The sequence below is a fragment of the Hypomesus nipponensis genome, chromosome 13 (genome assembly GCF_054491055.1).
Source record: "Hypomesus nipponensis isolate SF chromosome 13, ASM5449105v1, whole genome shotgun sequence".
NCBI lineage: Eukaryota > Metazoa > Chordata > Actinopteri > Osmeriformes > Osmeridae > Hypomesus > Hypomesus nipponensis.
The window spans coordinates 7663610-7688460 of NC_140373.1; the positions used below are offsets into that span (position 1 = coordinate 7663610).

The 24851-nt window shown below is 44.4% G+C and overlaps 1 protein-coding gene across 3 annotated transcripts; it reads right to left on the reverse strand.

Moving 5' to 3' along the window:
- Positions 1-89: 89 nt before the first annotated feature.
- On the reverse strand, positions 90-24372 carry pemt (phosphatidylethanolamine N-methyltransferase). Of its 3 annotated transcripts, none has more exons than XM_084670927.1 (7): positions 24042-24372; positions 22126-22233; positions 12845-12960; positions 8725-8870; positions 5780-5891; positions 1608-1662; positions 90-265 (listed from the first exon to the last, which is right to left on the reverse strand). In XM_084670927.1, exons 2-7 carry the CDS (start codon positions 22216-22218, stop codon positions 254-256), a joined length of 534 nt encoding a protein of 177 aa, XP_084527053.1. In that variant the 5' UTR covers positions 22219-22233; positions 24042-24372; the 3' UTR covers positions 90-253. The 3 variants fall into 3 exon arrangements, with proteins under 3 accessions (XP_084527053.1, XP_084527051.1, XP_084527052.1); XM_084670925.1 differs by having other exon boundaries at positions 1588-1662; positions 24042-24355; XM_084670926.1 differs by having other exon boundaries at positions 1588-1662; positions 24298-24318.
- Positions 24373-24851: the final 479 nt, after the last annotated feature.

Sequence of the window (24851 nt, forward strand, 5' to 3'; positions counted from 1 at the left end):
CCTCCCTCCCTCCCTCCCTCCCTCCCTCCCTCCCTCCCTCCCTCCCTCCCTCCCTCCCTCCCTCCCTCCCTCCCTCCCTCCCTCCCTCTCCCCTCTTCCCTGAAAGTCCTCCATGGCGAGGCGGGGGTGGTTTGAGGTTGACCGGTAGTCTGGCAGCTCCCTCTCTCGGGGGTGTGATCCCTGGACAAACACAGATCACTGTCCAGGCCCTCATTTGTGCTTGCAGCACTGGGCTCTCTGCCGATAGATGTTCTCAGTGAATGGTCTGCAAATACAAATGGCACCATAAAACACAAGCTGCCCTGGTCCGTACCAGCCTGTGCCAGGACCTGTGTGTAAGAGCGTTGGTGTACATTGTGTGTGTGTATATATATATGTATGTGTGTGTGTGCACTGTACATGCTGCATGTATGTGTGTACAGTACACTTTGTGTGTGATGTGTGTGTGCGCGCAGATGTCTGCCTTCCTGCCTGATATCCACTGTTGCACGAATGGATGCACACCCCAACACCTCTATCCTTATTTAAACAAGCTCTCATTCTCCGTGCCTGTTTCTCTCTGTACTCTCCTGTCTCCATATCAACAACCCCCGTCACACACACACACACACACACAGCCCTAGCAGTCTTGGGGTGACATTTTTTCAAAGACTTTGATTACATATTGGTATGTAATATTGGTAATAAATCGTAACATAGGTCTCCATGACGCCACAGCACATGTTGTTCCAGCGGTAGGTTCTTTAGGTAGAAAAAACTCAACAAGACATAGTCCTGCTTTACTGGAAATGACACGTGGATCATTTTGTGCAGTAATAGACCTTGCAAATGTATGCTGACAAGGATTCAAATTTAGTCGCAGTTTAATTGTAACATTTCAGAAGAGGGCCATGTGACAGGAATGAAGACTGAGCTGTGAAAACCTACCAGAGAGAAGGTATATTGGGTATATTGAGTTAAACGTGTGTGTGTATGTATGTGTTGGTGGGTGAGTGAGTTAAATATAGGTGATCATGATTACAAATAAATGTAATCTTCCTTCCTGTCACATATGTAATTTGTCTGTCTGTCTGTCTGTCTGTCTGTCTGTCTGTCTGTCTGTCTGTCTGTCAGCTGTCTAGTCTAGCTTATATTCTAACTCTAGAACTAGAGCCACATGTGCGCACACATTCACACAAAAACACACTTACACACAAGCAGCCATATAGTTGGTACATGGCTCCAGTTTGAGTTCTGACTACTCTGATGTGTGTACGTGTGTGTGCGTAACGTTTGTATGTGGTGTCGAGGGAGAAAAAAACCCCTACTTTCCCTCCTTCAGTGTCAAACTCATTGAGATGACAGTTCTGAAGAACAGTTTGAAAGAGAGAGAGAGAAAGAAGGTGAGCGAAAGTAAGGGATATTGTAATGTAGAGCGAGACCTGGACCCTACACTGTACATGAAAATCTTATCAAGTAACCTCATTTGGAAATGCAATGAAATGAAGCAAACAGATACTGTCAAGCTGACATGCAGATTGACGGAGAAGTAAAATAGATACAGAAATTGAGAGAGAGAAAGAGCGAAAGGGAAAGGTATACACCTACCCTTCAAAGATGATGGCTACCTGGTATGTGATGGCGACCACAGCAGCCAGGATAACACCCACTGGGCTGGCATTCCTGAAGGAGACACAAAATATGTTTTACCTATATAACACACACACACATACAAACACACACACACAGGCCTGGCTCTTGCACTTTTGATGACTTGTCAAGATTTTCTGGACCACCCAGAAGAGCCATGCTCACAAACCCAAGCCGCCCTCTACACACGCTGCCCTTATAACTTTTTTCCTGACCTGGATTTGAGAGTCCTACAGACAACATGCCCGGTAAGGTCTGAAAATAAATGGAAGCCAAATGACTTAAGTGTATTGATACATATCCCGTTGTTCTCTCATCAGGTCTAATTATCTAAGTGGACAAAGTGAAGGTGGAAAAGGCATTTGAGGGGGGTAAAGTAATGGCTGTCTGGATCCAGTATCCAGCTGACCCCGTTGGCAACGTAACCAGTATTGACCTGGTTCTTTGATTACTGGGGTGCTAGAGGAAGTTCACACATGCTAGTTTAAATTGCTCTTTTCCTTCTTTTGATTGCTCCATTCTATACTTTCCCTCAGCATTTTTGATTATCCAAACCTCTTGTTCTGCTTTCAATGTGCCCTACTCAGCCTCGTTGGACCCAAGAATGTTCCCAATGGCACAACAGCACCGGCTGCACACACACTCATACACACATTTGACCGGTCTGGACATGACTCAGCGGCACACGAGGAGAGTCAGAAACATTCAGTGCTAATATGGGTTGTTATTCAGTACTATCTGTCTGGCAGATGGAGGGTCCGGTCCTGAAGCCTGCAGGCTTGGCTGGGCTAGACTAGGGGATGGAAGACAGACACACACAGAGAGGAGAGACTAACACTAATACTAAGACAGAGATACAAGTCCATGCATATTTTAACAGCAGTCTGTTGGTTAGCCTTGGTAGGCAGACACAAGACTGTTAACACTCAAGTCTGGGTCAGTCAGCTCTGAGGGCTGTACTTCGCATTCTAAATGTTGGGTTCTAAATGTAGTTTTCAAGAGAGGAATCCAACCACCATAACACTTTCTTTGACTACGGCACAAACGAGTCCACTCCTTGAGGTGTTGCTTATCCACGTTGTGTAAGTAAACCAGTTGTTCTCTCTCTTTCTCTTACATAGAACTGACAGAACTGATCTAAGGCTACAGAACATGGCCCGGTTGGGAGCTACTGTTACAGTAGGACAGGTAGAGAAGTCTGACCTAGATGTATAAAGTATTCAAGCAATAGCTCACAACAGGCATTGGTATATGGTTATCATATCCCAGCTAAGATGGCCAAACAACGCACCTTAGCTGTGAAATAATAACCATATCCCATGGCCTGTCATGGGCAATTTATTAAATATCACTTTGTGGAGAAAAAAAGATAAAAGAGAGCTGTCCAGTAGGACCAGCAGATGACCCGAGCAGGATCAGCAGGGGACAGTGGTGGGTCAGTTACATAACAACAGATTATAAAGTATAGTATTATGCTACAGTGAGTGGATATGCTGATAAGAAAACCTGTACCTATCTGACTGCAGGTACATGACTGACTGCTCTTGACTATTAGATAGAGAAGCCACTGTGTATGTGTGTGTGTGGGTGCGTGCGTGTAGGTGTGTCTGTGTGTGTGGGTGTGTGTGTGCCAGAGATTCTCCTTTTTCTTCATCTCAGAGATATCTAATTAGCCTGGTATATTGGCCATGAGAGCTCAATGGTAATATGATTTTGCTGCAATACCGTGGTCTGGGAACAGACAGAGACAGGGGAATGACAGAGAGAGAGAGACCGAGAGAGACCGAGAGAGAGAGAGAGAGAGAGAGAGACATGGACTGTGTACAGCCAGAGAAAGACTTAGAAATGAGGAGTAAAGGACCGGGTAGGTGGGTCCTTATGGGTCACGGTGATCACAACTTATCTGAGGAATATTTCATTCAATTGAATTACAACTGAACCACCCACCTGTGAATACAATAAACACACACAAAAGTACACATTGAGAGAGAAACAGTGTTTACTGCGTCCTATCTGAACAGTTTTTCTTCTTTAAAACACACTTAAAACCATCTTGGGAAAAACAAAGAGGTCATTAGCAGTATCTGCCACTAACCCTCCAGTTGTCTGCTCTCGCATCCCATATCAAGACTAGTGAAGCCAAACACACACTCTGAAACAGCAAGGCCAGAGAGAGGCAACAGACACACACAGAGATGTTTACAGAGGTCTCTTGACCCACTTGAGGTTTTTTGTTGCAGAACGATTGCTGTAGTGTAAGAGACCAATTACATCCCGGGACTGAGGGAAGACAAAGAGGAGAAGATGGCGGAAGGCCTTGTTATGGTCTTTAAACCCCCCGCCATCAAGGAAACACTCACGAGCCTGTCCTCTGCGCAGTCATTATGACGGGCTCAGGAGAAAGTAGGTTAATTCATTTCTGGGTGGAGGAAGAGATGGTTAAAAAGGCGGAGCATGTTACTCCTTCTGCGGGTGTGCGTCTTTTCCTCAGCGTCGTTGACCTGTTGTCCTTCTCTTTCTTACTGCCTGACCAGCCAACCAATACAGTCACACACAAATGTGGGTTAATGATATGCTAACATGGAGGTGGCACATACAGCTGTCCTCTAAACGAGTGGGTGGCTGGTTGTGTGTATGTGTGTATGTATGTGGGTTGTCAGTGACGGATGACACACACCAGCTCTCTGCTCCATATGGCTTAGTCTGCAGGCTACACAGACTGCTGGGAGAGTGAGAAAAGTCCCTGGAGGACCATGATAGACAAATCATGATAAAGCATCATGAGCAACCTTAACTGTTTATGAGACCCCAGGCTCAAACTAAAAGAACTTAGGATGAATATGGTACTGTCTCGACAATCTTCCATTCCAAAACAACACCTGCCTGCATCTGTTCTGCAGAATGTTGACATTTCAAAGCCCAGTTGGACTTCTGAGTTTCTACTTATGTGGTCTATGTCAGTGGTTTACTGCAACAAAAACATGTATGGGCTTCCATGGCGACATCAGTATTAGAGCCAGATGTGGATGTTTCTGCCTGCTAATTATGCAAAAAACACACACACACACGCACAAACACACACACACTCATGTTTACACATGAGATGTTTGGGTCAGCTTCAACAAAGCCTGATGTGCCTCTTCTTCTTGGGGTCTCTGAGGCAAACCCGCAAGGGATTAAAGGCATTGAAGTATGGCCAGATTTAGAAAGTATAGCGCGGGATGGTGGGATAGAGAGAGGGAGAGAGGGATAGTTAGAGAAGGAGAGTGAGAGAGGAAGAGAGAGTGAGGGAGAATGGAAGACAAATGGAGAGAAAGAAAAAGAAAGAAAAAGAGAAAAAGCGAAAGAGGGGAGAAAGACAAGTACTAGTGGGGGGGCTAATAGTTGGGAGGCGACAGGCCGTTTTCCTCCTCAGTGACTGCCTAGCAACAACCCAGTTGCCGTTGTCATGGAGGCTGTGACAAACACTCACGCACATATATTTTACGCAAAGATTTTCTGTCTATATCTCTCTGTATCTTCTTCTCTTTGACACGGGGATAGAATAACGTAGTATAATGACTATTATTCTGTCTTTATTTGTTCGATCAATATTTACATACGATTTACACAATGCCACTCAAGGGTTCGCATTATGAAAGTTTTCTTAATTTTCTTTTCTATGCGTGCCATTACAGTACATCACTATCATATACACCGATAAACATTATGACCATCTGCCTAAAGTGCTGTTGGTCCAACATATGCAGCCAAAAACAGCACCAGCCCGCAGAGGCAAGGACTCTAGAAGACCTCTGAAGGTGTCCTGCTGTATCTGGCACCAGAACATAAGCAGCACATCCTTCAAGTCTTGTGAGTTGCAAAGTGGAGCCGCAGTGGATCAAACTGGGTCCAGCCCATCAATCAATTGGATTGAGATCTGGGGATATAGGGAGGCCAGGGCAGCACCTTGAACACTTCATCATGTTCCTCAAACCGTTCCCAAACTGTGTGCAGTGTGGCAGGGAGCCTCATCCAGCTGAAAGAGGCCACTGCCATCAGGGAATATGGGGGGAAGGAGGGTAAAAACAAACCTAGGAGCATTCACATTCACGTGCAGGTGGACAGGTATTCATGTGTGGCACTGATGGCAACACACACACACACTTACATGAGTGCCAGGCCCAGGTAGTTGGCAGTGCTGCCCCAGTACATGGGGTTTTCTGTCACATTGAAGGGAAAGCTGGTTACCTTCTGATCCATCAGGATACCAAAGTAGTCTCCTAAAACAAACACACACATGCAGTCAGTACATTGGACCAAGACTCTTGCACAGCATATAAGGAACCATCTCATGTACAGTATTATATTCAGTGTTTTAAATTGCTTAAAGATATATCAATGTTTTTGGAAAGCAGGGGAAGAGAGATACGGATTGAAGGAGAAAGGGATGGATGAAATGGAAGGAAAGAAGGGAAGTCAGATGACCAGATATGGGCCACAACTCACTGTAACATAAACACCTATCTGAGCTACATAACCTTTCCTATGACACACACACACAAACACAAAATCAGTTTAATCATGACCCATTTTAGGACAAAGATAAACAGTAGGTAAAAGTGCCCCTCAGAAGTCATTTTCTTCTCCCATAAGCCTTATATAACTACATAAAACATCACTTCTGGTTTAGTTAGTGAAAATGTTATGCAGGACAAGCTTCTATAAACAAAGTGTCAGCTGCTGTGACCTGTCTTCATAACAATACTGGGATAACCTACTTTTTGACTTGAATGGCAATTCAGAGGGAAATGTTGTCGTCTTTAAACAAAGCAAAAAAATAGCTGCGTCATGAAAAGGAAAATTACAGTTTTCAATCAGTTTGTGTGATTGCCAGGCTGGATTTAATGACAACTGAAAAAAAGTCACTCAGAATGTGGATCAGACATTTGCTCTGCTTTTGTATTGAACACCTCAGGCAGTTAGCCAGTCCACTTGAACAAGCCCCCTTACTAAACAGCAATCCTTCCTACCAGAATACAAAGGAAAAAGATCCTTTGCGTTGCTTAACTTAGGCACCCAGAACATCCAGATTCAGAGTCGGAGTGCCTTATGTGAGTGTTTTATGCAAGCCACAGTCCCCATCACACACACCTCTGAATCCCCCTTTGCCAACAACCAAAAACAAAACAACAACATCCTCTGTGAATCCCTTGGCTAACAAACATCATGAATCTCTATAGGATGTTTTGGAGGCCAGAGACCTGACGTCTATTAGAATGATGCCTTGTTGATGGGCCTGATTCTATGTTTAACACTACCCCAGGGCAGTCTTCACAAAAGAAAGCACACACACACACACACACACACACACACACACACTCAAAACAGGCCATGACTCGATTGAAGAAGCTGTGTTTGCAGTTCCATCTTCATTATTCTACATTGTTAACCTGTGTCAGGTCACAATAACCATAGTGAAGCAAGTAGGGTGTGTGTGTGTTGCCATAAAAAGGTTGAATTCTGCGTATAAAGGTTGAGATTGTTTACTAGTGTGTATCAATGGACCACTCCTCACCATAACATATCAAACGCACAGAGGCCAACAGAATATTACTGACTTGGTAGTTGAAGAAGTGAGTGAAGGAGAGGGAGAATGAGGGTTTATAAGCGCATGAGTAGGAGGCAAGTCACTGTGAGAACCAGTAGGTGTGAATTAAAATTGTCATCTTTTTTATGACGATGCTTGAGTGGTGTATTCTCTTTATTCCTCATCCTCAGAGACTAATCACTGGAAGAGCACTCACACAGAGGAGAATGAAACCAACACACATACTGCTCTGGTAAACGATAGACGCATCAGAAACAGTTCCCCCCCGCCACCCCCATCCTCCTTCCAACTATCAAACACAATGACCCTCTCAAAGCTCCACCATGGCCTTCATGAAGCAGCAGGAGTTGTGGATGTTATCTGTTTAATAAGTTACTGTAACCACCCACAACGCAATCTCTCCAAATGCATACAAACAAACACACTCAAAACAGGACAAGAAGGAATAAATTGAGGAAGCCATGTTGGAAGTTTCATCTTTGTTCTTCTACAAAATTAACCTGCATCAGGTCACACTGACCATGGTGAAGCAAGTGGTGTGCATGTGTGCATGGTGCTGGATGTGACCTGGGTGTGTTTGCACAGCAATGTCTTCCTGTGGAGGGGAGCATGAGTATGTGTGGGTGTGATGAGGAACACAGACATCTCAGGTCAAGGTGCCCTCGTTCTATCTATAGAGAGAAGACACTGAGCAACAATGTTAACATGCACTTGTAATGAGCTAATAACCAGGTCTGTAGGTCGTGGGGGTTTATATCCCGTTGCTGTACGTCAGTGTGAGAGAGGTTTGTGGTTATAATGACCCACTCGTAACACAAACATCTCCCTTTCTTCATCTCTCTTTCTCCCCCTCTCTCTTAATCTCTCTTGGTACACTGTGACCGCTTGTCTCTCTTCCAGTTGTCAGGTCAGAGTTCAGCAGGGTGGAGAGAAGGGAAAGGAAGCTAGGGAAGGTAGAAGGGAATTGGGAAGGTTTGGAAATTCCCATTTGGGAATGGGAATTCTGTGATGATGTTTGAGAGTAGTGTGTTTTCATTACCCGTCATCCTCATAGACTAATCACTGTAAAAGCACTCACACTGGGGAGAATTAAACCAGCGCACAATATTTCAGATGGTGGAAATTTAATTTTTGTCTTGAGTGTGTGACTACATGCATCATTTTCTGATGTTTTACAATACAGTGTGTTACAAAGAGACAACTGTGTAATATAGGACTTAACAACACAAATAACTTATGCAATAAGAAGTAACAGCCTTCAATTACACACAGCAATAATATAGTCACCACCACTACTCCGAGCACTGCTGCAGTATTTCACATAGTTGTAAGGTTATATTCTACTGATGCTTGTGTACATATTACTTTATACCTTATTTATGTAATTAGACTGTAACAGCAACACTAATGTACTCTATAATATTACCCAGTGTTTTGTATGACATTATGTTTTTGTTCTTTACTCTTTGTGTGTGTTTATTTTTGTGTTTGCGTGCGACACTCACCAAGGAAGGTTCCGGTAAACCCCAGTGCCAGGAAACTGGTCACCACCAGGACAGACCCCAGCACCATGAGAGCTGCCCCCAGGTAGAAGACCTCCTGGCTGGACAACACCTCCCACTTCACTTGGGCCCTCATCGCCACTGTAATACTTGAGAGGAGGTATATAGATTAGACATTGTTTCTGAGGAGAGACTGAGGCAGTTCAATCTGTTGAATACATGCATGTGAGTGAAGACCAAATTCTGACCCAGTTCTTGTTGGTTAAGATATTGATTACATCACACCAACCCATCTGGCTCCACCCCAGTAAGAACATCCTTTATGATGGCTAAGTGTCATTTTAAATGGTATGTTGCGTCCTTTTGATCTGCTTTTCTCTCAGAAACTTTTTTTATACCATAATACCTTAATATTATTGCAAGAATTAAAGATAATCTGCACCAGTATTATGAGGTTTGATCTTCCTAGATGACTGGTGCTGTAGTAGTTTGATCACTGTTTTATAATTTTTTACTACCAACCATCACATTCATAGAAAGACCTTGCTATAGGGTAGATGGGCCTAGGGAGATGTTGCTATGGAAACACTGGGCCAATCAAAGAGCAAGGACTAGCTACTCACTGAGAGGCACATAATTAGTCAAGAGTCTTACATGTAAATTACTGTAATGGACTGTAAATTACTTCTTACTGAGTTTAATGCTGCCAATCTTTGATCAACATGTACTTTTATTAGGCTACTCAAAGTAATACTATAACTATTGTCCATTAAAAACAGTGCTTATAATAAAATTAAATAAAAACTGTAACATGTACAGTTACAGTTAAGACACAGACAGATCCAATCAGATTCACAAGTACACTTTATTTAAAATAATTACCTTTGGTAATTTAATTACCTTTGGTAATTAACTTTAATTCAATCATTTTTACTTGACCTACATGTTTTCCTCAACCCCCACCACTGAACTTGGTTCAGTGTCTTGTTAGAGAAATCCAATACCTTTGGGTCTAGGATGACTTAAGTTGCAACAGAGGCAAAATAGTGAGGCTACGTATAACAGAATCATAGATTTGGCTGACAAAGTAATGCAGGCCAGTGTTTAAGGCTAAAGTCTTCATGGTCACCACAACCACTCAAGAACATGTCCCTTTTAATGTCACACAATAGTCAGAACTAAAACACGATTTACACAGGAAGGCTGGTGCTCTCTCCCACATTCAGCATGAGGTAAACATACAGTGTGTACTGAAGCAAGGATGTCATACTCGTACACAGGAACCGGTAATCTGTCTTTTACGAAAATAAGTGATTGGATTTTATCCTATTCAGGTGATGGTCCTTTTCATCTGCAAGGCCATGTACAGTACCAGACTTGCAGTGGTGTTGTGATTCTGCTGTACCACCACAGGAGAAACTAGGTGAATTGTTGGAGGGAATTTGGGTTAGCAGGCCATATTAGACCTGCTGGTGTCTTTTCTGTGATTTGGTTCCCGGTGTTACATCAGGAATGAAAGGGACTGCCACTGGGCTCCACGGTGGCCTGGAGGGGACAAACAGTCTCTGTCCTATAGAGTTTAGGATTGGATGGGAGATTGGAAAGCAGGGGGAGTGGGGCAATGCAGAAGCAGCGAGTTGTCATTTTTAGTGAACCTTTTGGACATAAGGTCACGTTTGACCTTAAACTTCAAATTCAATCTGGAGGGAATTATATTGGCCATAGTGGAGAGGATTTTCAATGCACTATGCATGCTAATGTTTAGATAGAAGAACACTCACTTTAGTGGTTCTCCTGGTGAAATAGATTTATCAACACATGGCCATAATTCTTATTAGTACTGCAAACACACTTACAAACATACTTGTCCTCGTATCATTGTTGGCATAATGGTCTATATGGTGAGCCAGGTGTGTGTACCGAAGTGGAACATGTGATTGCAGAGGTTGCAAGAGGCCCAGCGTATAAGTGAGCAGACAGGAAAAGGTCAGCTAGAGCAGTCAAAACACATAACCAAAACAACACTGGCCTGATTTTGATCCTTTTTTGCGCTCATCTCATTCGACATAAGGATCCCTAATTAACACCCTTTATTGACCTAGGCATTGGTTAGGAGGGAGAAAGAGGGAGAAGCACAGAGTTTACTACATCCTAACTGAACAGTTTTTCTTCTTTAAAACACACTTAAAATCATCTTGGGAAAAACAAAGAGGTCATCAGCAGTATCTGCCACTAACCCTCCAGTTGTCTGCTTTCTCATCCCATATCAAGACTAGTAAAGCAAAACACACACTCTGAAACAGCAAGGCCAGAGAGAGGCAACAGACACACACAGACATGTTTACAGAGGTATCTTGACCCACTTGAGGTTCTTTGTTGAGAGAGAGAGAGAGAGAGAGAGAGAGAGAGAGAGAGAGAGAGAGAGAGAGTGGAAGAGAGAGTGTGTGCCTCAAATCTTTTGTTTTATAAAGATTTATTTGGCATAAAAATTCTAAACTACAGTACCTATTTTTATCTTGCAAAACTTTATTGATGTAATTCAACTTATAAATCTTAGAATAAATCTTAGCGCTTTGAGTCATCCACTTGCACATGCCAAGGCACTGAGACACTACCTCAGCTGCTATTTATTTATTTATTTATGTATTTTACATTTACATTTAGTTATCCAGGGCGACTTACAGTAAGTACAGGGACTTGTGTAGGCTGAAGCGCCTTGCCCAACGATACAACGTCATTTTGGCACGGCCAGGAAACAAACCAGCAACCTTCTGATTAATAGCCCGACACCCTAACCGCTCAGCCTGCTAACATCATTGTAGATCTTCATCTCAACTGAGCAGGCTAGAGGGAACAGGGGAATGGATAAGTTCATTTAGAATGCACATGGAGGAAGGTTACTGGGCTCTGATGAGGGAGAGAATGGCATAGTATTTATATTTAAAGAGATTAGGAGACATTTGTGTGTGCTTGTCTCAGTTTGTCCCTCTCCCTTCCTACATGTGTGTGTGCGTGTGCGTGTGTGTGTGTGTGTGTGTGCAAAGAAAGGGAGAGACAGAAATAGATAAAAGAGACAGGAGAAAGATTCTACAGGGGAACAAAACAAATTCACACAAACCAGATCCACACCAAGGAAATTCCCACCTCAACCCATAACAGATAGTCAACAACATAACAATCTCATGTGACATCTACAGTCAAACACAAACTGTAGCTCGCAGGCCTGGGAACTATAAGATACCAAAGCCTGAAGATATCAATGACAATGTGCACTGAGAAAGTGTCTGCAAAATAAATACACTACTTGTGTTCAAAGTTAAGATCACAAGGTCACAAGATATCTTCCTCTACTGTACCTTGATTGTGTATTGTTACCCCTGTGTGGATAACCGTAGCAAGATTCTCTAAGACTACAACTGCTATTGGACACACACACACACGTATGTTACTGGACACACACACACACGTGCACACATTCAAAGGCGTGCACGCATGGATACACACAGGCGAGCATGAGTGGTGGTGAGAGCAGCTCAGTGGCTGCTGGTGCCATAGCAACAGTGACATATGTAATGAACGAGGGAGTGTGTGGGAGACAGGAGGGGAAAAGATGAGGAACAGGAAGTAGGGTAGGAGGAGAACTGGGGATATCACAGTGTCACAGTACACACAAACACACCGTCACACACACACACACACATGGACACGGTCATAAGGTGTTTATAAGAAGTTAGGATGACCTGACTGACATTCAGCATCTGATGAATGGACGTGAATGGATGGATGAATGTGGACGGCAGGTTAGGGAAACCTCCTACGGACAATGACACCATTAAAATAATGAAAGATGACTTGTCCAGCAGTATGTCTCCCTTATGAATCATATCAGCTTGACCTAATTAAGGTAAACATGCTGGATTTGGACGGTTTGTGTGCACGTGAGAGGAACAGAGAGAAAGAGACGGTTTGTTACAGAGGAAGGTATAGATGTCATTAGAAAGGGAGAGAGGTGCTAGTGAGGGAGGTGTAGATGTCGTTTGAGAGGACCGGTGACAGTGAGATGAGAGAGACAAATGGAGAGAGGGTTAGCAGGTAGAGAAGGAGAGTGAGTGTTCAGGGATACCTGTGGCTGCGGTAGACATTTAGCAGTATGATGAGGAAGCCTAAGCAGTAGCAGGCCAGGTAAGGACCTCCAAGCAACCTGGTCAGACCCCTGGTCCTGTGCTCCCAGCGCGCCATCTGCACACACACACACACACACACACACACAGACAAAACATACATGATATTAGATATAGTGGCGTAAGACTTCAGATATTTTCAGAGCAGGTGGTGTATACAGTACATAGATTTGGTTGTATCAAATATAAGTGGCTGAACCATACATACAGTAGGACATTCAATGTTTGGTTATTGTGTATCCTCTGTGAACAACACATTTCATGTTGTACAAAAATCCATGCTGTTTGGAACAAAAGGACTATTGTATTATCCCGTCGTTGGTGCTTTAAGGAGCACCAGCCTCTCTTTCTTGCTAGTGTCCTTTCTCTTTAATTTGTCTCTTCATTCACACATACAGATCTATTTTCAGCATCTCTTTCTCTTACCACAGCTTCATAGGTGAGCTGTAAAAGCGTATACATAATCTTGCTTTCTATTCTCGCTTCCTCTTTCTACCACATAACACCATGTAATTAGGTTCATAAACTGTAGCTACATGGGCTCTGCTGACAGAGCTCCAGCAGGCAGAAGAACAGGTCTGTGGTGGAGACAGAAATCACATTACATGCGGCAGACAATACTTCAGAAGACTAGGAGGAGTGTGAGGGAAGCCTTGTGGTCAAGGCACTTGACTGACATTAGTGTAGGGATATGGCAGCAGCCTCTGTGCACGCGTTACTTGGAGAACTAACATGAATAGATGGGCTTCTACATGGCCATCACATTTTGAGGAGAAAAGTAAGATGAGCATTTTGTCCATGCCCATGTTTCGAAGGATGTTTCTACTGAAAGGCACTATCCCTTTCTCAATTTATTCAGGTCGTCCAACATTTCTGGTGTGTGCGTCCATCTGGGTGGGGCCTCTAGACAGATATAATATTTCACATTTCCTTTGCAAAAAGAACTACATGACAGGTTTTGTAACAACTGTCAGTACATAAGCTTTTATTCTGCCTGGAGAGAAAGTAGGACAAACGAAAGCAGGATACTGAGTCTGTTAAGTCTTTATGATCTTACGTAACACATTTAGAAATATACATGCTGCTTGGCAGCTCATTCAGTGGACTAGGGGTGAGTGGCACCTGGGTATTTTGTTCTTACATCCTCTGTACTACACAGCAGTCACCAGAGCACAAACATGTTCAGTCCTCTGGCCATCAAGCAGGGTCTTAGGTAACAGTTCACTCCCGACTCCTTGTCCAACTTCTTAGTACTTGGCGTCTAGGCTATTCCTGACAAGGACAGGAAAGGAGTGAAGTGGAGTAAAGGAGAGCAGACTAAAGCAGACTAGAGCAGACTAGAGCAGACTAGAGCAGAGTAGATGGAAGCAAAATAGAGTAGAACAGAGTGGAGATGAGTAAAGCAGAGTAGAGGAAATGGAAGTAAAGCAAAGGAGATGTAAGTAGAGTAGAGTCGAGTCTGGTACTTGGTGTCTCAGTGGGTATCAGACCCAGTCCGGTCCGGTGGCTCCCCTGGGCTGTGTCTCTGGCAGGGGGCCTCGCTCCGGTCTAATCACCATTCCCAGGATTAATGCACAGCAGTGCTCTGTCTCTGGAGCCAGACCCGGGCAGCAGAGAGGGAGGACAGGAGAACAGTACATGCCCTGACCACATGATGCACCACGCCTGCTAATCACTCTTCCTTAGGCAGGGCCGCTGCTGCATGGTTAACCCTTCATGGTGGGGAACTTGGCAGCACATCTGACAAAGATCTCTGGATTTTTACACAGGGTTTCTCACATCCTAAGTCTGTCACAGACCACATGAACGAATCAGTGTACTTACATTAGAGTCACACCCAACTGTGTCAAGTTACAGCTTGTCTTTGACAGGGTCAACAACCTCTCACAACAAGGACTTTCCTGTGCTCTGTGCATGTTCTTCTGTGGCCTCCAAACATTCATCATCTCCATCACGCGCCAACCTTCTGATCCTTTACCCTTCTGCTTTTACTGTAGTCCACCAGCACTATGCTGGGTGCAGAGGGTTTAGAGTACATTTCTTACATGTAAGCGCTACTGGGCAAAAGCTGCAGAATAAGGTCATTATACATGATACTACTGTAGTGTTACTGGGAGACAAGTAACGTGAGAAAAGAAGAGAGGGAGGAATAAAGAAAGAAAGAGATTTACTGTGTGTAGAGACAGATAAAACTGCTATTCACTGAGACTTCTCTAGTTTGTTTGGGCCCTTGACTGGACCACCATTTATCAACTCCACAGTAGAGGAGGACATTCAGTACCTTATACAATATACGTATACAAACTCTCTCTTAAACCAAAAGAACTAAAACAACTATAGTGTACTGGATTTCCAATGCAACCCAGAAGGCAAAACACACTCTCTCACACACACAGAAGAAGCACACACCACATATACACGGATTTACTTTGCATAGACGTGCTAATCATGGCATGGGCTTAACAGGTAGTCTGAATTTGGAGGAGAACAATAATTCCATCTGTAACCATGACAACAGATTCCACTGACAGATCCAAAGATTTGATGGATTAATCTGTAACCATGAAAAGAGATTTCAATATAGACTGACAGTAGGTCGATTCAGGCAGAGATATTATTAAGAGGACCCAGATTGTATTAGTTAGTACAAAATCTCATTTGCCCGAGGAACTGGGGAGCTTTAATGCCCCTCATGATATTCTTCCTCCTGCCTAGGTTCTTATTAAAGCTGTTAATGTCTGTGGGTGTTACGAGCAGTGCTAAAACAAGTACCTGGTTAGAGTGTGAAGTGCAGAAGTTCATTAGCAGCACAGCTAACTTTCAACAACAAGTAATACGTCACAACAAATCTAAAACTGAAACCAGGCTGACCATTAGAGAGTCAAAGAACGCCCCTGCCCTTAAGAAAACTCCTGGATGTTTGAACTGAATATTGATGGCTGAATCAAATATATTATTTGTGTGGCCCACTCCTGGCCTAAGCTCCTCCCATCTCTTTGAGAGGCAGGAGAGGGTAATGTATGCACTTCAATGGGTCTCAGCCTAGTCAACATCACAGAGAGGGGCGACTCTGGCACAGAGATGTAGGTCAGACAGAAGGATATGGGGAACTATGATATGCATGCCAAAACAAGTGGTCACAGTACCGTTCGTTTTCAACGTCACAGATGTCATATACGACAGCAGATTGAGTTTCTGTGGATAGTCACACCAATTATCATGACAATTGGCAAGTAAAGATAGTACATTTACTCTCTAAACTCAACATGTCTGTAATTGCGCAAAAGACAGGCCCACACATACATAAAAACCTCTCATGTTCTCTTTCTTTCGCACACACACACACACACGCACACACACACACGCACACACACACACACACACACACACACACACACGCACACTCCTGTCATATTTATCCATAGGAATGTTTCCATCTCACTCCAAACCCCGCAATCTCTCTGACGCAGATTACAGTGGGATAATAATTACCCTAAAAAGAACCCTAATTAAGAGTTGGAGCAGGAAGACAGAAATGGGAGCCCCCACATGTAGCACCCTGTGTATGCGTCATCAACACACAGACATCAAAAGACTTCATAAACAAAGTTGTTAATTATTATCTCCACCAGCATCAGGAGTTGAGTTTGAACCCCACATAACTCTGAGCTGTTATCAACTGAGGTTAGACAATTACTGTTACATAGAACAGAACTGTCACACCCTGATCCGTTTCACCTGTTGGTTTGTCTCCACCCCTCACCAGGTGTTCCCTATTGTCGTCTGTATTTAACCTCTGTTCTGTCTGTTGCCAGATCGTCTTCGACTTCACAGTCGTTTCCAGCATTCCAGTTTGTGTCTCGTCAGTGTTTTCGCGGTTTTGATCGCAACCAGTTTTTTCTCCCGACCAACGAGCCTGCCTGCTCCAGTGTACCTCTGCCATTTGGCCCTGATACGACCTCCGACACGGACCTGCCTGCCCCCTGTGTACCTCTACATTGAAACATTGTTGCCGACCCTTGTTTGCCCTGGACTACGAGATTGCGTTGTGAATAAAACTATTCTAACGCAAATTACCCCGCTTCCTGTCCGCATATAGGTCCACCATCCTGCCTTGTGGCAAGAACAACACACAGAGAGACTACCACAAAAGGTGACCCCTGCCTTGGAGCCCTGGCTCAGACACGGACAGCAGCCGGTGATGAGGAACAACAATGTTCTTCCAAGGAGCTCTAATAATTGAAAGAACATGTTGCCCTAAATGCTGCCTAATGCTTTTATTCTATTTTTTTCTCTCTCTTTTCATGCTTCCTCTCTAAGGGAAATAGTCCTAGTAGTTTTCTTTGTCAGTCCCTACTCCCTGACATTGTGTTCACCCGCCCTGTCTTTCATCCTATGCCTACTCTCAAAATTTCATTAACATGTATGTTCCCCTATTTCTGTATCTCTTCACTCTATCCCTCCATCTCTCTCTCAGGTCTAATTTCAATTCAAATCCATTGCCTCTCCACCATCCTACATCATTTTCGAACCACAAGCTCTTATGTATCTGCCCACTCTTCCTCATCTGTATCTCTCTCTCTACATCTCCTCACTGACTCATGCCTGCCTGCAGCTGGGGCTAAGCCAATCAGGACCCCACATTAGCATGCAGGCAGACAACAGGACACCCGAGGGGAGGGGACCTTGTGTAACACCACCCTGCCTTTGGATTGGCCTGTTGGTGTTGCACCTTGACCAGCCCAGCGCAAGCTATTTCTGTCTTCAATCCCTGCTTCATATCCCTGCTTCATATTCCTGCCACTTTAAGGGTCCTGGAGGGGAGTCTAATTAAGCTCTGAGCACCTGGCAGAACCTGACAAAGGAACAAAATCGAGAGAGAGAGAGAGATGCTTTCTGATCAACACTTCCTATCCTCCCCTCGTGCCTCTCCTTTAAATCTTTTTTCGTTCTGCTCTTCGATCATCTCTCCCTCTCACCTCCATTTCTTTCTGCGAGTCTCAGAGAGAAATGGAGGTGTCTCAGTGAGACAATGAATTTGTGGGTGACAGAGCGAGGCTGTAATGTTACAGAGTCTATGAGAGGTGTAAAGTACAGTTATGAGCTGAAGAGTGCTGTGGATAGTGCATGTCCCCATGTACTGTATAGTATATGTTAGGGTTAGTATGGTTAGTTAGGGTTATGTAACCCTAACCGTCCGCTGCACGTCGGACGGTTCATGCCTCCGCATCGTCCATTATCAGGTGATATTGGACACCTCGAAGGGCATTATCCCGCTTATACCATGGAATTTATGTTTTAAGGCGTTTTGCAGTAGAAACTAATGTTTTTCAACGTTAGCCAACTCTGATATTTCTATCACTCCGCAATTTAGAACGGTGAAAAGACAGTTTTGCTGCAATTACGTAGTAAGTGTCCGTTATCATCCGATAATGGACACCCCTGCAGACAATCAGAATCGAGTATTCACCCAGACCATGGTATAAAAAAGGCTGTTGTTTGTGTGGGGAGGTGAGACATGGAACACATAAGAGTGTTCCATGTCTCATAACAGTACACATGCCTGCACCCAGACACACACCTGTGCGAAGAGGAGAAGTATCCAGGCGCAACAGGTGCAAACAGCTTGTGCATAATTATGCTTTACATACATTTTTATTTCACAGCAGAATGCAGGAAACAATGTCTGTGTTACCCTGGCAACACATTAAGAGGACCAAAACTGAAAAAAAAAAAAAAAAAAAAAAGGTGTTCATGCCTTATGTATCCTAAGTGCCCACACCTAATGTAGGGCATACAAGCCTATAGTACATATTTTTACACCGACTTCAGAGGCTAATGAATACGCTTGAAATATCTGCACTCTACTCCTTCAAAAGGGCAGGTGTCATACTGAAGATTAATACATTTACTGTTCTCTCCTATTTGAAAGCTCACTGGAAACCTTTTAGCAGAGGGAATAGAAAAAGGAGAAGGAGAACAGATTCTCTGTATTAATATGAGTAGTATAGCGGTGATACTAGCCAGCTATGGAGTAAAACAGTATTTAGTTAAGGGTGACCCCCTAATCTGTTACTAAGGTTGCTAATGGATCAGCCACTATAAAACGATAATACTTAGATCACAGGTAGTCTTCCATTCACTGCATGTGTGGGGAAATTAATCTGTAACTGTCAATATTGTTTAGGTGTTGTTGTAATACCTCTTTGTTGCAACAGATAACATGTTATAATGTAAGAAGATGATAATAGGAGTATGGGTCTTATGTAACCACACACATTCTCTGAGCGGTGATCCTTACAGTTATCACAGCTGTGATCATTATAATTAGCACCAATGAAAACAGCATCAGATGCTCTGTGTCTACTTTGTCGGACTGCTAATGTTGCAAGTGTCACATGTTGCCTGCCATGCTGGACAACAACCCAACCTGTAGATGGTTCTAGATTTACATTAGAAAGTTACTGATTGGGACATGGGCTGGGACCAGGTCATGCCTGACCAGGAGAGGAGGAGACCAGCCAGTGCAGGGCCCAAGACATAACACACACGTCTCCAAGACATAACACACACATCTACAAGACACACACACACAACATCATCCAATGACCTACTGAAAAAAATGACCGGAGCACCTAAGTTCTGCAAACACAACAGGTGAGAGAGAGTCCCAAACACAGAAAGCGAACCAGAGAAAAGGAGGAGACGGAGAGAGTGAGAAAGGAGGAGTTTCTGGGTGTCATGAGAACACACAAGAGAAACCTCGAGAAAGAGAGATGGCATTTTTTTCATCCACTTACGTCTATTGTACTGTACAGTTCAAGCCTCAGACACACACGTACACATGTGCTGTCGCCAGTGAGAGGAAGGGACATTGTGAGTAATGTAATTAGCTGTCATGGCAGCTAATTGACAGGCTGTCCTCAGGTAGGTGATGTTGTTAGAAGTTTGCAATCATATCGTATGGAGAACAATACGAAAATCAACCACAGCCTACGTTAGCTAGCAATAAGTGGGACGTTCAGCATATCCCTTTGTCTCCTGCCTCAGGAACACACCTCTTGGTGTTTTTGTTTCTGGAGGGAACAATTTGTGCTGCATAATTTTAGGAGTACCAATGTGCCAGTGCTGTACTCTCACAGCATGAACAATGGGTTTACCTTCTCCCAGACTGTCTGCCAGCTTCACACACACACTACAATCACGCTGTGCTCACACACATCTCTCTCTCTCTCTCTCTCTCTCTCTCAACTTTCTCCCTTTCTCTCTCTCTCTATCCCTCTCTCTCTCGTATACACAAATGCAACATGATCCTGGGTTTACCTTCTCTCAGGCTGTCTGCCAGCTTCACACACATTACATTCACGCCACGCTCACACACACACACAACTCTCTCTCTCTGTCACAGACACGCCCGCTCGCATTCACACACACACTGTCTATACGTACACACATACAGAGCCAGATGCCTGAGGGTTGCCTGAATGATACACTGAGTACCATTATGTTACCGCAGAAACCAGGTGCATTACAGAACAGTACATACAGAATCCTGTATTACAACAGCAGACAGCAGACACCCAGTACATTACAGCCTTCCATACTGTGAAATGCATCCATTATCCGCACGTGTACTAATATTATCTCTGTGTTAGACAGCTTTGGGTGGTATTATTTTTAACGTGTGATATTTTCAACAGCTTTGGTATTTTGGTAAGCTTAATGACTGAGCTAGGCATCCTTCTCACCCTTTACATACCCCTCTCTCTGTAGCAGTGATGATTATGGCGCGAGATCCCACATTTTGCAAGTCAGCAAAAGAGTGGGAGCCGTCCATCCAGGAAATGGTGGGGGCCATGGTCAATCTGGGTGTATTTGCTGAGTGGGTTGGGATAGGGACATACGTGTGACATATGGTGCACGTGGAGAGGGTTGGCGTCACAGGGTCAGCAAAGCCCTCCGGGCCATCAGGCAAACACGCAGACCACCCGTGGTAGTGTGGGTAGAAGGTTCTGGAAACCTGGTTTCTCTATATTTGTCTCGGTCTCTCACACACGGATGTACACATGAGCGCACTCACACAAAGTCACGAGTGTGCATACACACAGTTATGAGGGCTAAACAGGTAAGTGGCATCTCTCCTTTTTCTCTTTCTCTCTCTCTCTGTTGCCATTTAAAAAGCTTTGTTCAAAATAAGGAGGGGATTTCACTGCACAGAGAAATGACTTCTGAAAGGAAGGTGCAGTCGAAGCTAGGTGGATAAATAAGGGGTCAATACTGTTAGCAGCACTTTGCCAATCAGCAGAGCCAACTCTGATTAAAAATAATTCCATCCATGGGCCCCTTCTTATTTACAGAAAATAGGTTGGAGATCCTCTCTTCGGCACACAAAAGCATGGATGCTGCCTCTACTCACACTGTATATCTCGGGGGGCCATAATGTCCAGTGCTATTAGATAAATGAGGGGCCACTTGAGTTCCTGTATATCAATGCTGAGTCATGTACAGGTGTCCAGGAGGTGGGCAGTGAGGTGAAATAAGGCCTCCATTTGTGAGGAAGAGTGCATGCTCTCTGGATTATGAAAACAGGGGTCTCTGGAAATGGCTTTCAAAGTATATAAAATCACAGAAAAGTAGATTGCTTCAAATGCTGCCTGGATGAAACCCAAAGTCATTTTCACAGCAACAGGTTTTACAGATAGACAGGCATAGACACACACATACACTGAAGGCTGTTGACATGGGGGACATTAAAAGTTGCACCTCTTTACTTCCTTCTCAATCAAAAACTTTGTAGATCTAATCCATTCATTATCATTTGACATAAACACAGTTGATGACTTGTCCTGCTCCCGCACCTCTACTCCACTGTCTGTTTTTAAACACGAGAGCTGCTGTGGTAGGCTAAGGGAACAACCAGATATAATTTTTATTTTCTCATGTCATCCCTCTTTCTGCTCCACACTCTGTCTCTCTATGACCAGTCATGGTTGTGTCCTAAGTTCTGAAAGAAGGGAGAGCTGTTTAATTCCATAAGGGGAACGTAAATTGGCAACCGTTTTGTCACTGAGGAACACGTTATTGTTTCCGCTGGAACCTTTCTGTAAGTGTATCAAGTAAGTGTACCATCTATTTTCATTGCTGTACTCATATAAAGAGTGCATTGTAAAGGAATAATCTATAGAGAGACCAAGCGTGTTCTTGTTGGTTAGCCCACACTTACCACATTCCAAAAGAAAGGGTTGAAGAGGATGGCGATGACGGCTACACAGAACCTGGGATCACACACATCCACGAGCCCCAGAACCTTGTCCATGACTGACAGGTCCACCTGGGAGAGAGGGGGAGATGGGGCAGGGGGGGAGGGAGACGGGGCAGGGGGGGAGGGAGATGGGGCAGGGGGGAGGGAGACGGGGCAGGGGGGGAGGGAGATGGGGCAGGGGGGGAGGGAGATGGGGCAGTGGGGGAGGGAGACGGGGCAGGGGGGAGGGAGACGGGGCAGGGGGGGAGGGAGACGGGGCAGGGGGGGAGGGAGACGGGGCAGGGGGGGAGGGAGACGGGGCAGGGGGGGAGGGAGACGGGGCAGGGGGGGAGGGAGACGGGGCAGGGGGGGAGGGAGACGGGGCAGGGGGGGAGGGAGACGGGGCAGGGGGGGAGGGAGACGGGGCAGGGGGGGAGGGAGACGGGGCAGGGGGGGAGGGAGACGGGGCAGGGGGGGAGGGAGACGGGGCAGGGGGGGAGGGAGACGGGGCAGGGGGGGGGGGAGATTGGGAGAGGTTCACGTTTCAACCTTATTTGACCCCAGAGGACAGTTGGTTTTGGAGAAAGTTCAAATACACTGTTCCACTGTCACACAACATGGACATGACAGTGTTGGCTAACTGCAAAGCTTCAGCTGATCTTGTGATGGCTTCCCTGCAGGGTATTAGTTATGTTGACAGTCATACACACCAAGCTGAGTTATTATTACTATTATTTTTACACAATACAACCTCGCATAGTGGTGAACTCCGGCAACATAGTGTCCACAGCCTGGCCCCAATCTGTGTGGGAGCGCTTGGGAAGTAGCCTATGGGGTTGGTTGACTATGTGGTTCATTTGATTGTCTTGACAACCATAAACAGTATGGAGACTCAACAACTTGAGTACCTAGTGCTTCATCCTCACAGTATACACTTGCACCTCGGCCCTGTCCTGTAATTGTGCACACAGGCAGCATGCTCGTCAATAAAGTACAGATGTCGGACGTAAAAAAAAACTATGAAACCTTCACACATTGTTTTGAGTCCTTCTTGTTGTGTAAAATAGGCTGCAGTCTAATTCATTGTGTACTCTATTGCAAAAAAGCACTAACTGAAAATAGGAGCTGTTCACGTGTGTATTATTTACCCCACAGACTCTTGTATGTTTGTATGTTAGGCTATTGAAAGACTATTTTGAAACACAACACCTTTGTTAAAACACAACACCTTTGTTAAAACACAACAAGCTAAATAACTAGTCCAACAGAGCGCAATCATTTCCTCTCCAAGCACCGCTATAAATACAACTTCACAGACACCCACACACACATGGGCTACCTGAATATGACTTAATCTGTCCACTTCCGTTTTTGCTAAACTTTTATTTATGTATTTTGTATTTGTTTACTTTATCTGCCGTCGGCCTACATTGTTTAGTTTACGTGATAGTTAAGAAGTTATTCAGTTACTGACTCCCACACAGTTCAACAAACGTACGAGCATGTAGCTGTCTAAAAGTATGGACCTTACTAATCACACAGTGGGTGCAGATCTTCACAACTGACCACAGGCACATTCAAAGCAACACAGTATGCTCTCTGTTTTTTGGGGTTTGAATGCAAGTTGCTCCAAATACAAATTTTAATATTGTTTTTGTAAACTATATTAAACAATGGAAGTGTGATATAATGTGACTGCTATGTATGGCTATGGGTGGCTGGCTATAATGTAATTCCAAAACAAAACCAAGCAGACTTTGTTTAAAAAAACGTAACACCTCTTTAGATTCTAAATGATAAATAGGCTGTGCACATTTTGAAGTTCTATTGCCGGGTGATCAGCGTTCTTGTCAAACACCACCCATGAACGCCACTGTATTGTTCTGTAGTGTAGGTACCTTGCTGTAATCCACGTTATTAAACCCTCCACAACAATCCAGCACGGGAGGAGTCGCGACCACGTTAGCACCGTTAATGAACAAAACATAAACAAACAACCGAAAGGAACGTGGACGCTTTATCGAGAGCGCGTTTCACAATCTACGGTTCACATAACTCTCCATGAAAGTGTTTTAGATTGAAATTGACTCGATATCTGGATTGAGATTAGGCTACAAGACAGCAAATTTGCTGGACACAAGACACACTTCTGACCCTGTGGCGCGCGCGGTGCTTTCTGGGTATGGTGGTTCAAAGTTCAGTTTCAGTACCAGAATAAGAAACGTGGCTACCAAACCAGACCACGGCCAAAGCCTTTTGCCATATATCCAGAGATGTGGCTGTAGCACAACATGGACAAAAAAATAAGATTTTTTTTTTTGTAGGTACAATTAATTGCATTTTGTCTCCACAGTGCCACCTAGTGTCTTTGATCGCAGTAATACAGAAGGATTGACTCACAGATGTGGAGGACACACACACACACACTCAACTGTATCACTGATGACCCCCTGCTGATGCCAGAGCACCAGCTGGTCTATTAGTCCTAGTGATGCCACCAAGAGACGGGTCAAGTGTCTAATGTAAGAAACGTGTTGTAATTCCAGGCCAGCAACCAGAGTCATCAGCAGTCTGCGAATTACGGGGGGTTGGGGGGGGGGGGGGTCTGACCCCCTTAATTAAGACTTGCTCCCCCTCAAATTAGGTAAAAAAAACAGGTCAGATGGGTCGATACGCGCCCTGGAGAAGAAGTTGACCCCCCCAATTGT